Raw genomic sequence first — 14,125 nt, forward strand, 5'->3', positions numbered from 1 at the left:
AGCATACGCGCAGAGTAACAAGGAGAGATTAAAAGTAATGTCCGCAAACAATGAAAGCACACAGAAGAGAAATATTAATACGGAAGAAGATAAGGGAGAAGAAACAAGCAATAAGAGGGGAAAAAGAAAGGTGAAAGGGTGAAGTAGCTAAAGGAAAGAGTGCAACAGACTAAAATGAGTCAAGAGAACATGGAAACAGCATCCTCAAAAGAAAACAAATCACTTCACATTGCAATTTTTCTGCTATGCAATGCAGCATGCAACTTCCAAAATACACTCATGTGCATTGACAACAGTCAAGTATGATAACACAAACATAGTACTCACCTAGTCTAGGCTGCCCTTATGGCTGGCACAGAGTAGCATAACTCCAACACACACACACCACCACCACCACCAACGTGAAACTACGAGTGAGTACAAACATAAGTAGGAACAGAAGGAGCCCTCGAAGAATGGAGAGAAGAAAAATAGATTTCCAAACAAATGTGTCTAAGTGTGCGTGGATGTGTGGGTGTGTGTGTGTGAGTTTGGGTGGGTGTGAGGGGGAGATCCACTCCAGCAGCAAACGGTTTGGGAGAGCTCCGTCTCTCTCTCTTTCTCTCTCTGGCAACTGTGACGCGTCAGGGTTTCGTGCAGACCCCTCCTCCCTCCTACCCACTCTCTCTGTCTTTCCCTCATTCGCTCTCCCAATCCCTCTCTCTATTCCTCTCTTAATCCCTCGCTTCCCCAGTCCACCAACCTCCCGACCCAAAGACTGACAAAGACGTAAGAGCCGCGAGCCTGGCACACTCTAGGCACACACAAACATGTGAGGATATGTATCTGCCAGTACTTAACAGTACTTAAGTTGTGCTCACTGCTGATTGGCCATTAGAGTACTATTTTCATCTATGTGTCCTTTAACCTTTTCTTGATTTCACCATTTTTTGATTTCATTTTGATTTCATTCCTTTGTACGTTGTTTTTAGAATTATAACTTTTATGTTCTTCCTGTATCATAGGACTGGGTGTCATTATAAAAAAATCTGTTATCGGTGCCAATATGGCTCTGGAGTTTCGCTACTGGTGTCAAAACGCCATATCTTCATTCGGGACATTTTTGTGCACTAAAATATGTTTAATACATTAGTAACTTTGAAAATAAATGTCTTATAGATAGAAAGGATTCCTGATATAAATGAAGAACTATGCAATCAAAGAATAAGTAAAAAGGCTTCAGAACCTGACCAAGTATTTGGTCCCAATTTACGACATATTCTGATCTTAATTATGATAAACACATATGGTTAGTAAGTTAACTTACCAGTGGAGTGTTGGTTGAGTTTTGTGGGCACTTTAAGATGTTTCTTCCTCCCCAGCTCTTCCCCGAGTAGGTAGTACCATCCTTCAACCTCCTATAGCGCAAACATAAAGAGTGACTGTGAGTGTGTCAAGCGCATGCAAGTGTATGTATAACTTTAAGCTTGGGGATTCAACTTAATGAGAGCTAAATTTAAAATGAATTCTCTATGTTCAAGCATAAACATTACAAATTGTACACCAACACACACACATAGACTCAATTTGCTTGCTCCCGTGAGGCTGCAAACACCAAACACACAAACACACACTCACTACTCTCAATGCTTTAGCTTGTTCCAGCAGCTGATGCCCCCACTTCTGCACTTTTGCACTGTGAGCCAGATGGTGTGTGTGCACATGTGTGTTATGTGTTTGCAACTACTGTATGTGTGTTACATAAAGTCATGCAGGCTGTGGCAGAGGGGGTCTGATTTGTAATCCCGACGATGTGAACACAGTCTTGCAAACAAGGAGATGACAACACTGTTGTAAGCTGACGTTATTTCACTTTGTGTCACACATTTATCACACACACACACACACACACACACACACACACATACATACACACACAAACAGCCAGCCTCCTCTTTTGTACTAAATAATGTGATGCCATGGACAGTGACAATAATCTGCGTTTTAAAAGCATCTTATCTGAGTGGACAGATTTCTGCGGGCTGTGGGACAAGGGGGGAGGATGGGCAGACTTGTATAGAAGATGGGGGAGGGGAGGGCATATGTCCTGAAAGTCAGAGAGGGATTTACGCCATCGTTCAATATTACCCTGCACATGTGACAAAGGGGGAAAGACTGTGGCAAAGAGAGCTGTTAGTCAGGAGGGAGACAGATGAGTCAGATGAAAAGAGAAAGCACAAAAAGCACAAAGTGGCAAAAGGGTGCAAACAAATGACAAGATGTGACAGGCAAGCAAAGCAGGTAACAAAAATAACAGCCAACGCTCATAAGCTGCAAATGCTTCTGAAATCAAACACAGTGGACGGAGAAAGGGTTTAAAGCAAGAAGAAAAAAACAACAGGAGAATAACGGATGTGTTGGAGGGGGTGAAGAGACGTAACTCTGCGTGACTCAAAGTTAAACCTCCCTCATTAACATATTAAGCCAATTAAATATTCATAGGTGTAAATGTTAGAGGAAGGAAGCCATAAGCCTGACTCAAACATTATTTCTCTCCGTTGTTTGTTTTCCTCAATGATGTGGACTGAACAAGAGGGTTTGTAAATGTTATGTTCAAACTTGTTTTCCCCCATTTTATTTCTAAACACCAAATTAAGGGTTTTATTGCTAACTTCTCAGCCAGCCGGTGAAAAAAACAACAGTAATCATAGAAATAATTTTTTTTAAAAGCCAAATAATTAAAGGCCTTTTCCATCAGAACATATTTTATGTCAAACTGTAAAATGTAGCTTTGATGTCTTTCAGTGTCATCTTAAAGCTTGGGTCAAAAAGTTAAAATTAAAAGCAAATACAGATGATTTCTTTCTGCGGTGATTTCAACCCCAGAACGTTATGAGTCCTAAACCACTACTTCACCAGGACACTACTTTACACTCAACAAAGAGCCCTGATTGTAGGGTTTGATTTAGCCGAATACTCAATTACAAAAACATACAATTGGATCAAAGTTTTTGCTATTTCTCTGACAAGTTTTCTCAACTGTGAAGGCAAAATTTCGTTAGTTTTGACAGTATAATTGCTATGCTATGCTATCAAAATGATATACTTTATGTATACCGTGAGTACCGAATGACTTTACAGAATGCAGCCTTAAAATATACACAAATGCATGTTAAATGATGTAATAACATTCATCTGCAAAGGCAGAGGAAAGACAGTTGGATACATTTGAGTTGAATAATTAAACAGTGAAGTGAAATAGCTAAGAAAAGCAGTTATGGGGATATACTGTACAATTCAGGAGAAGAATCCATTCTGACTCAGCCAAAAAGCAATGCTGAACTCTTGGACCTCACTTCTATCCGCCATCACCTGGGACAGTTTGGGGAGAAAGACTAAGGGACGGTGTTCTTCTAATGATGTAGGTGTGTGGGATGAAGCGGCGTCATCCTTTGTGTCTCTATGTCTATGTCGCTGTGTGTCTTTGAGTGGTTGTCCTCTCCATATTTCCTGGTAAGTAGTCATAAGTGTCTAAAATGCTTCATCTCGCCTAAAGAATGTTTACTTTCAGTTTTCAGTTAGTTAGTTTGGTCTTGTGTGTGTTTTCAGCCCAGCTAGCAGCATGGATAAAGGGTCGGTCTACCACTTTGTTCTAGACTGAAAAACAGACTGCTGACATTCCCATCAGCCTCAGCTGTTTAGTGCTAATTGGCCAGTGTTAGAAAGCCAATACTTTAAACTAAGCCTACTTTTTTTCCCGTTTTTTTATGTTGACAATGGGTCTATAAAAGCACTTTACATATACAGTTTATTATCATCATTATTATTAAGATGGTAAACATGGTAAACATCATACCTGCGCAATGTCAACAAGTTAGCATTGTCATTGTTAGCATGCTAGTAATAGTATTTAGTAGGGCTGTCCCCAACTAAAGATTGTTCTAGTCAACTAGCAGTCGTTAGTTAAAGCCAAAAGTTGACTAGCGTCGCATGTTTGTGATATTAATTTAATTATTTAAATATATACATGTATTAACGATAATGGAAAAAGTGGTAACAAACCTGAACGTGTCACAAAAGACCAGCAAGGATACTGAACATTTAGTCCATTTATTTCGACACGGTGTAAATAAAACACGGAAAAATAACTTCCAACTTTACGGACTGCGATGGATGATGTATAACATTAACAGCTACTTCCAAATTGACTGGCTACAAACTCACTCCTCTCCCTTCACGCCTTTCTTCCTCTCCCTCCTCTGCTTGAACGTGCCATGTGTCTAGTCTTCCGATGGCGTCCGGACGGTGCGTTCGGTCCCGGTGTCAACCCGGCTCCGTTGCCCCACTCTGGCTGCAGTCCAAAGCTAATGGTGGAAACAAACCTACCCTGGTACTCCGAGCTCGCAGTCCAGGTACTGTCAGCGGATAGGACCTATTAGCAGTTAGCAGTTAGCATTAGCATTATCAGTGTGATAGAAGAGAAAAAGATCCATGTTGCAACAATTGTCCTGGTGACAAGGCGTAGCTCTTGTTTGATGCAATGTTTGTTTTTTCTTCGACTAAGACTCTTCTCGTCGACTGACAGTTTACTCGACTGCAGCCCTAGTGTTTAGCTAAAACCACTGCTGTGCCTAAGTTCAGCCTCCCAGAGATGCTAAAATAGCTGTAGCTCTTGTTTAAGTATCTGTGAGAGTGTAAAGTGTTCACACCAGCTAGCCAAGCACAGAGGCCAGAGCAGTATTAAGGAAATGTACAGCATATGTGATGAGAACGGGATGTGCTGAGTTTTTGACAGCTCAGACACAGGCGGACAAAAGGAATTGACTTTGGGCTTTGCTGTCATGTGACAAAAAACAAACGCAGATCTTGTTGTCATTGTCAGCTCCCAAGTTAACATTTTCTATTAAGACACACTCCCCGCTCATATTGTGGCCGTAGGGTACCCTGCACTTATGAACGATTCACTTGATTTGGTTAAAGATTTACAGTACAATTACAACTGATCCACACACTGCATTTCTGCTCCTATATTGTGCAAGGACCTAACCATAATTCAATAAAGGAAAGACATGAGATCCATGTGCATGTGTGCATGTGTGTTTGTGTGTGTGAACTATAACATTTCAGAAGAGAGAGTGACTCAAACTGTGTTTTACTCCAATATCTGGAGGCAACATTGCTGCGCTGTAACACTGGTAACCCCAAAGTGTTTCATCTCAACTATCGAGGTCATTGCAATTCATTCACACTGAACTAAGCTGTTGGATTCATGGTCTAATGGATGGACACACATGCAGAGAAAGAGTGAAAGTTGAAAAGGGAGCTAAGGACACTGTTTACAGAATGTCTTTATACCTATAATCTCTTTGTTTAAACTTACCTTGTCCGGATCCATAAGGGAGCACACACCAAAGCTCATGCAACCCAGCAGCGCACTCATCCTGTTGATACAGAGAGACAGACAGAGAGAATAAATAAGTAGGATAAAAATCAATTAATACCCCTGAGTATTGCTGATGTGTCATCTAACTCCAGTCTGAAACCTGAAATGTGTTTTGTATCCTCCAAAAGCATTAAATCACACTAACCTAACTAAAACTACAAACTCGTTATTGTGATTTTGTTTAAAAATTTAGAGCATTTTTCATCTTGGTGACAGATTTTGTCAAACATAATCTTGTCTCACAGTACCACACAGAATTATTTATTACAAAAAAAGATAGGACAAGGCTGATCCCTTGGGTGAAATCTGTGTTGTTAGTTACTCATAATGAAGATAAACAAAATAATCATTGAAAGTTTAAAGCGATAAAAATGTCACACTTATGTGACTTAATATTTTTCATGAATATGTCGTCATACTGACATTGGACAAGTATATTATCAGAGTTATGGGAGTCTGTATGTGGTGGTGGAGGGGGTGGGGATGTTTAATTATGCATACATGAGAAAAACAGTTCTCGACAACCTCCCAGCTGGACAGAACTAATGCAGCTGCCGATGCTGTTCCGAGGGCAAACTGGCCGTCAGCACAAATGAACACCTTAAATGTGTGTTGGCTCCACTCAGTAGAATGAACCAGTGACCGAAAAAAACTCAGCTGCATTGACAGAACGTAATGAAGACAACGTTGAGTTTTTGAGACTTCAGCTCTGTGAAAATTCTTCACCAGAATAATCGGTCAACAGTGCATATGTGCATCACGAGTACATAACAGCATGTTGTGCATACATGAATCACCAAAAGACTAAGTGTGGTGATATTCTACATTTTTCTTATTATCAACAAACCCCAAAAGCAAAAAGCAAAACCAACTATGGGCAGATTCTAGTAACAAGTTTAGCCATTGTAGCCTACATCTAATGTGGCTTATTCCCCTATGCAATGCACCATGGTTGTCCAAAAAACAAAAAATCATCAGGAACAGTCATGCTGATGTTTAGCATTCTTAGATAGCATGCTAAGATTCGATAATTAGCTCTAACAACAAAGTACAGATGAGGCTAATGGGAATGTGAGTAATTTTGCAGATATTTGATCATCAACCAAAGTATTGATCAAGTTGAATGTGCCATACCAAATTTCCGTCCAATTGCTGTCTGTGACATTTCACTTGGAGCCAAAAGTGTGGACCTCATGGTGGCGCTAGAGGAAAACTCAGGGGATCACCAAAGTTAGTTGGATTCATCCTCTGGGCACAGTGAATAAGTGTACCAAATTCAATGGCAATCCATCGAATAGTTGTCAAAACAGTTCACTTAAAGCTCAATAAGCATCCTGTATTTATGGTCCATTTGCCAGCTGCACTGTGAAGTAGAGCCTGCCACCGCTGTGGATAAACAATTCTGCAAAGCTGGCCACATAAGACATGTTTGGTCAAGTGTGGATCTTTTGTAGATAAGAATACGAGCTGAATGAGTGGGGGAGAACAGAAAATTACAATGTGATACCTAGTGTTCATCTAAATTTAGTGCTGCTCCTAGCATCGACCTCACCACTAACATAAGCAATGCTTTGTGTTTGTCTTGATTAACACCACCGGGGATTTTTGAGTTGTCATTTAAGTGAAGGTCTATTTTTTTGGCTGCATGCTGTATTATTATGTCCATACATTACAGGACTGCTAGCATTCATCAAGGATCAGCTAGGTTTGGCTACAGCAGCACCTTGGCCGGTGTTCTGTGGTGTTTGAGAGGATTTGCTGAAGAGGCACTGCTGCACACAATTTTTTCACGGCAGCATAACAGAAGGGAGAGTTGAATAAGCACATTTTCATGACATTTCAGGCTGGACTTTATTTAAAATTGGTTCTGAGGAACACATAGGCAGCACAGGGGTAAAGATCATTCCTGGAGAGACCGCAGGTTTTAATTGCTGGTTGCAGTGCCTCCATGTTGGCTGTGTGTTCCACAACAGCATCCTTTTTGACATTTATGATTAATGGGCTGCTTCTACAGTTTATGTAGGCATGTATATTGCCTGATAATACAATATATTGTACTGTGTGGCCATGTTTTATAACTTTAGCAATTGTCTACAGAGCAAAATCTCATCTGATATCCACCTTACCATTAAATTAGTGCTTGTAACAGACCTGGCAGTCATAGCTAACTTGTGGGGTTATTCAAAAGTTCCTACAAGTTGAAAACATTTTCTTTTTTCTTTGCTGTCTCTCCCTTAGCTCCCAGATAGCATGTTCTGAGTTTACAAATGAGGATGCATAATTCTCAATTCAACACAGGATCTGAACCATTCCTTTCATGTGCACCAGTGTGAATATTGCTTTGAATGCTATGCATGTGTGCTGTCCCTGGGGTGTCTGTGAGTGGACTTATTCAACAGGGTGTGATCTTACGGTCTTTTTCCTTGAGTAACTCCACAACTAAGCTGAGATGGTCAGATCACTACTGTTCATCTGACGTGACAGACTGCTAGTGATAAACATATGTTGCCCTTGTTTATCCTAGAAGATAACAATGTTGTTGTTGCTTGATAGATCTGGAGAACTGATGGTTATGTGTGAAATTGATCTATGCAGAAGTTTCTGAGCAAAGCCTGCTAAATACAGCTCCTGCACCTTGGCTCTGAGCCATTCTGCACAAAGAAAATGGGAGCATGTAAGAGTCTACCTCTTTCATCTTGTAGTTAATTTATACCTATTGCCAGAAGGAGGGCAGAGTGCCCCCGGCTTTCAATATATCAAATTCTTGGGCGAACTACACTAGGAATCTTAACAGCATAATTAGGGGACCAAACTTATATTCAAACAAATATGCATATACTGTATGTAGCAAACAGAGAGCCCATTTAAGAGTATCATATCAAACAATATTTAAAAATACTGCTTTATGCGTCTGCTTTGCGTATTTACTATTTAAAACATTTGTTCCTACTGGCTTTTCCCAATAAATACTAGAGGACATTTGGTGTAAATAAGGCTTAATTGCTTACCAAAGATGAGTAATCGCTCTTAATCTGTGTCCCAGAAACTGTCCCAAAAAGGATGATCTAAAGTCAATCACTCATGTAAGTCTGGCCCTGTATACAGTACATCTGTATACATCCTTTTCAATACATGCTTTATGTGGTGTTTTGTTTTTATTCAACTGAAAATAATAATTTAAAGAAAACAAAGTGTTCATGGCAGAGAGCCTTAAACCATACAATACATGCTCAAAGTAGTGTTCTGCAATATTTCTAGTACATAGCAATGCTCTTCGTCTGTCCTCTCAATACAACATTGCACAAGAAATATGTGACTCATTCGACCATATGTCCTCCATCCCCAGCAATGACCCTGTTTCAGCTTAAGTCTGGTGAGGCGGGGAGGCGAGAGTAACACATTCACTCTGCCAGATTCAAAAACATCCATACAAAGATACACACATGGACAAACACACAGAAGAATGCAGCTGCATAAATTATAAAAGGGGATTTTACCGCCCTAGTAAAGCATTATTCCTGTGCACATGTAGTGTTACAGCTTCTTGAAAATGAATATTTTAAATATGAGTTTAAATGAAGAAAACAACATCATCATCATCATCATCATCAACATTCCCAGCAGGTACCTTGTTGTGGAGTTGGAGTTCCACATTGTGAAGAGCAGTCTCTTACGAAGGTCCTCCTCACTGACAACACTAAAAAAAAACAAAGGAATTAAGACAACTGGTATCAGATTTTGAGAGTATGTTTGTGACTGTTCCCCACAGAAACTTTGCACAAATATTTGGCATTAGTGGCACTTGAAAAGCCCACAATATCCAGTTGTCTTTCCTGTACATAACGGTGGGTGAAATTGGTGGATTGGGAAGGAAATTGACTGAATGCTTACAAGGAAAAGGTTTGTAAAAAGATGGGGTTCCTGCAGTGAGGAACCATCCGAGTCTTCTGCCTGTCTGTAGGATCACTGTCTGGAAACATCCCAACCTGAGGAGGACAGAAGTACAGACAATTCCATCTCCACCATTGTCTCACAGTCCCGACAAAAATCATTCTCTCCGGTGGTACATACCTTAACATATGAGTCGCATGCCCCCTGACACTCTTCCACCATGCCCCTAGCTTCCAAAACTGTGAAAACAAACAAATAAAACTAAATAAATGGTAACTTTGTAGTCACATTAATAATGTATATCCACATCTCAATTTCAAGATGCTGAGTAAAAATGTCACCAATAAAAGGCTAAAACTGGACACACAAATGCTCTTTGGTGTACAATATCTCTGAATGAAACACTGTGTTGCTACAAAGATTTTTCCTCATCTATGCGTCCATGTGTTATGAGTCCAGCGAGTATAAAATGTAGAAGCATATTTGGCATATGCACTGGGCAAGCTGCTTTGGTTGGAAAACATGGGCTGCCAAGTTTAGTACAGCTTGCCTGTTTCCCATTAACTTACCCATATTTTTGTTTCTTGTTAGAGTATGTGGAGAAAGAATAAGAGGATGTCTGACTGCTGAAATAACAAGCTGTGAAAATCATTTGCAAGACTCCCAACAAGCTGAGAACCAAAAAGAGAAATCTGCATACTTTATAGAAACAGCTGCTCAAGTTGTGCGAGTAACTCAACATTTGATGCATTTTTTTCCCTTCCTTCATTATTGCCAGCAAAGCCATTTCACTGTGGGTACTCTATCATGTGCCAAAGCACAGCAAACGAATGAAATGTCATCCTACTCGTGTTTGCTTCAGGAAAATAAGAATACACGACAGGGCTTTTCAGACTTCCACATGGAGCTCAAAAACCACATGAAAATCAAGGCAGGAAGTTCCAAAGTTTTGGCCCCCTGATCCTGATACTGCATGATAAGATACACCAAGACCAAAATGTCAACTTAACACATCCATATTGTTTATAGGTGGTTTCTTCATGTCTCAAACTCAATTGCTGACTGGAGCTATCATATATAATCAGGGATTAAAGTGGAATCTGGCAGGTGGGGGAACCCAAAGATCTGTTTTAACTGTATTACAACAGATTAATACAAGTTAAAGTCTTTCCCACATCTATGTCCTGCTTCACAAAACATCAAAATTTGCTCTTTTTATCTATTTAATATAATCTTAAATTTAATGTTTTAGAGGTTTTTTTTAGACAAGTAATTTGAAAATGTATGTAGTCATGGAGAATAAAAGTGTAAAAAGAAAAAGGAAACTTTTAATTTGAGCGCTGATGGTAAAAAGTTGCAAAAGAATGTCCCATTACCAAACAATTAAAACTGAATGTTCCTACTTTTAACTCTTTGACTCCTATCCACATAATTAATCAATTATCTATTTCCCCTGTGCAACCTTTCTCATTTTCCTTTTCACATTTCATCAGACTGTGACCCTTTGCAGTTCATGTCAAATCATCCATATACTCAATATATTATATATTACTGCACTTACAGTAAGGTAAAGAGCTTTCATCAACTCTACAACATTACATTATTGTGGCACATTAGTAAAGCATTGAAAAGTAATATCTAAATAAAATTCTAAATTAGTTGTTTTATTTCTAAACCTTCAGACATTTCTCCAAATATATGTATTTTTTTTCCATTGAATTAAGCCTATTGCTTTTATGTGGCCATAACGGATAATTAATTTATATGTATATTTCTGTTTTTCCATGCCAACTCTCTAGATACACTCCTGCAAACAGACTTGCAAACTGGGCTCTGTGTTATTCATTTAATGGGACATAATGTACAGTACAGTTTGTGATTATTACTTCCTAGCTACCATGCTTTTGTTGTTAAAGATGCATGATCAAACAGTCATTTTTGAGGACATCTGATGAGTTGCATTGTCTTGAGAGGTGTTTTTAATGTGCTGTTACCCTCATGTATGTACATTGGAGTGGAAATAAATAGATATATAGATATTTCATCAAATGTCTCATGTAACAGACAAGCAAAACATCTAGTTTGGCATCTGATAAGTAAATGGCCATTCACTCAGAGAAATGACAGGGGCACAAAAGACTCTGAGAGGGGAGATGGAAAACCACAAACAAAAGTAGGAAGGTGCATGGCTTTGGTTGCTGGGAGACCAAAATAAACAACTACTTTTGTTGAATTAATGTAGCCAGCTACCTAAGCCTTTTCTCATTAATAGTCGCCTGTCAGGATTTGACATTCAAAACCTCATGTGGTGCAAATCCTGTTGTACAAATAAAGTTTCCTTACCATGTAATCTTTCAATATTTTACATATTATTCACTATGTCACCAGGCAGATCCTCAAGCAGGCATACAGTGTATAGTACTTTCATTAAAATGACCAGGGTACAAAGTGTTTCTCTACAGCACTGTCTCTCTGTATGAACCACCTTTAATAGGACTTACCGCTAACAACAAGTACTTCATGCTGTTGGATGATTGACAGCTTCAATTGACCTATTGGAAACAAAAGAGAGGGTTATACAGGGTGACAGGTATCATTGTTGAATCCAATTAAAATTCCTTATATGAAATATGCTCATTTGCTTTGATTGATATCACTCTCATATTGTGTTAATTATGAAGCTTTAACCAGGAGGAATTTAGCTTAGCTTAGCACACAGGTTTTACATTGTGTTTTGTTCCACTTATGGAGCGAAGCCTGTGAGCTAGTTCAGGCAGGTCAACTCGAGCTGCACTGATTACACACAAGACATGCCTTATTCCATAATCACTAACCAAGCGCTCCCTTCCAATCTGGCGGTCTATTTAAACTGCACAATTTCCCAGGTCTCCCTCTGCTCTGTCAATGCCGCTGTTGCCTTGCATCCGTATTGCTGCTGCTGCTGCTCTGTAAGCTATTGCTGCTCTGTAAGCTATTGCTGCCTGCTGCGCTGTAAGCCCCACCTCCACCCCAGCATCCACCTGTAGGCTCCGACTGGGGGTTATAGTATTTGCACATCACTCCTCAATATCTCATGTAAACATATCTGCAGGGAGTGATGAGGTCGGAGCCTAGACGCCAAAATGTAATATGTTATACTGTTTAATAAACATTCCATGTAAGTTGGCTGACTGAACTTGGCTGTTGTGACTGCCTGCAGTCTCTACTGGTTGCCTGGCAACCAACATAAATCCAGTCACTGTACCTGGACAATAAATAGTCCAGCACATAGCCCCTGCATGCAGCCAGGGTAACAGTTTCTCCAGTCTTCCAGTCTTTATGTTAAGCTAAGCTAGTTGTCTTCAGGCTGTGGCTTCATATTTGACAGATAGGAGAGCGGTATAAATCTTCTCATCCAACTCTCAACGAGAAAGCAAATCGTTTTTGACATTGATGTAAAATCAGCTTTCCGAGTATCATGACAACATTTCATTTCAATTCCAAAAATCAAAACAATCGAATACCACGTGGATCCTTACACGCTGTTGAACTTAAACATTAGAGAACTGGCAGCAGAGGAAACACGAGCGGAAAATTTTGAAAGCGCAATCCACGTGCAAAACAAAAAAGGTGCAATAGCCTCCAAGGGTGTGTGTGTGTTTCCAGCACATTGTGGCTACAGAAATCTGTTCACACTGTAACATTGTGTGAACTCCAATCTGAGGACCAAAGAGCCTGTCACAATATATTCAACTTTACTTGTTTTTGTGGTTAAGGAGCGTGTGTGTGTGTGTGTGTGTGTGTGTGTGTAGGTGTGTGCGTGTGCGTGTGTGTGTGTGTGTGTGTGTGTGTTTTTCCACTGTCTATCATCTGTCACTTTTTCTCTCCCTCACTCACACATTCTGATGGTTTCTCTCTTTCTCTCCTTTCCTGTAAGTCTCCTGCTAAGAGCTCCAGGAGACTTGTTAGCCGTGTTGACATGGCCACTGCTAACATTGGCTTTGTGCTATTCTAAATTAATCCTGCTCATAAGAGCACCATCTAAAGCTAAAATGTGGGAGCCTCGTTGTGTGATAACGCTGCTGGCACTTCAGAGCTTGGGTACAAGGGATGTTTGTCGTTCCCACACTGAACTTGGCATGGTTTTGTGCTGCTGGCCGCGGTAGGAGAACAAAGTGAAAACACTGTTTGAAATATCTTCCTGGTACGTCTGAACCTGAAGGGCTATGAGGTCTCAAAAATACCGAACACAATCTGTATCACACTGCATGTATTACACAAACTAAATGGATAATGGTAAACACTGCCAAAACTGTTTCAGGACAGGTATAAATAAAATACAAGTAAATATTGATGCTGTAGGAAAACAGCATACAATTCTAACATACAGTGTGAGGCATTTTGTGCAGAAAGATAGATCAGCAAAACAGATCTTGTCGTTTGTAATCCATGTATGTAACTGAACACCTTGAGGTGATAGATTGACAAAGTGTCAAATAGATTAGTGTTATTGCTTTTTCTGCTTCTACAGTTTGGAAATAGCTCTTTGTTTTTACAAACACTATTTATGCTCCAGAATCAATACAATAACAGAGCAGCAACGCACTGTAAGAGGCTATTCTTTTCTTCCCTTATTTCTGCTGTACATGGATTAAGAGCAAAAAGAAGGTGCAGAGTGCTATTCAACAGGACTTAATTGTAGAGTCAAATTAAGTTGAATCCTTTCCTTCTTGTTGTCCTGCACTGCTGGGAAATCCATCTTGTTTAAGTGGACTAAACATGCTTACAATGTTGTTTAAATGGCTAAAAGGTACAGGAAGCATGAGCAGGAGG

General features: G+C 39.8%; 1 protein-coding gene across 2 annotated transcripts in view; it reads right to left on the reverse strand.

Moving 5' to 3' along the window:
* Nucleotides 1–14,125, reverse strand: part of rgs3a (regulator of G protein signaling 3a) — a 148,228-nt gene that overhangs the window by 123,039 nt on the left and 11,064 nt on the right. Inside the window, exons 2-7 of one of the 2 annotated variants that reach the window (XM_051413180.1) lie at nucleotides 11,815–11,865; nucleotides 9,494–9,552; nucleotides 9,314–9,408; nucleotides 9,051–9,119; nucleotides 5,360–5,420; nucleotides 1,307–1,397 (exon numbers count right to left, since the gene is read on the reverse strand). In XM_051413180.1, the coding sequence (XP_051269140.1) occupies nucleotides 1,307–1,397; nucleotides 5,360–5,420; nucleotides 9,051–9,119; nucleotides 9,314–9,408; nucleotides 9,494–9,552; nucleotides 11,815–11,865 (426 nt within the window). Of the gene's footprint in view, nucleotides 1–327; nucleotides 609–1,306; nucleotides 1,398–5,359; nucleotides 5,421–9,050; nucleotides 9,120–9,313; nucleotides 9,409–9,493; nucleotides 9,553–11,814; nucleotides 11,866–14,125 lie in introns of those variants that run through there. The other variant, XM_051413183.1, reaches the window with a different exon arrangement.

Source organism: Dicentrarchus labrax, unplaced genomic scaffold, assembly GCF_905237075.1.
Source record: "Dicentrarchus labrax unplaced genomic scaffold, dlabrax2021, whole genome shotgun sequence".
In the NCBI taxonomy this organism is placed as follows: domain Eukaryota; kingdom Metazoa; phylum Chordata; class Actinopteri; family Moronidae; genus Dicentrarchus; species Dicentrarchus labrax.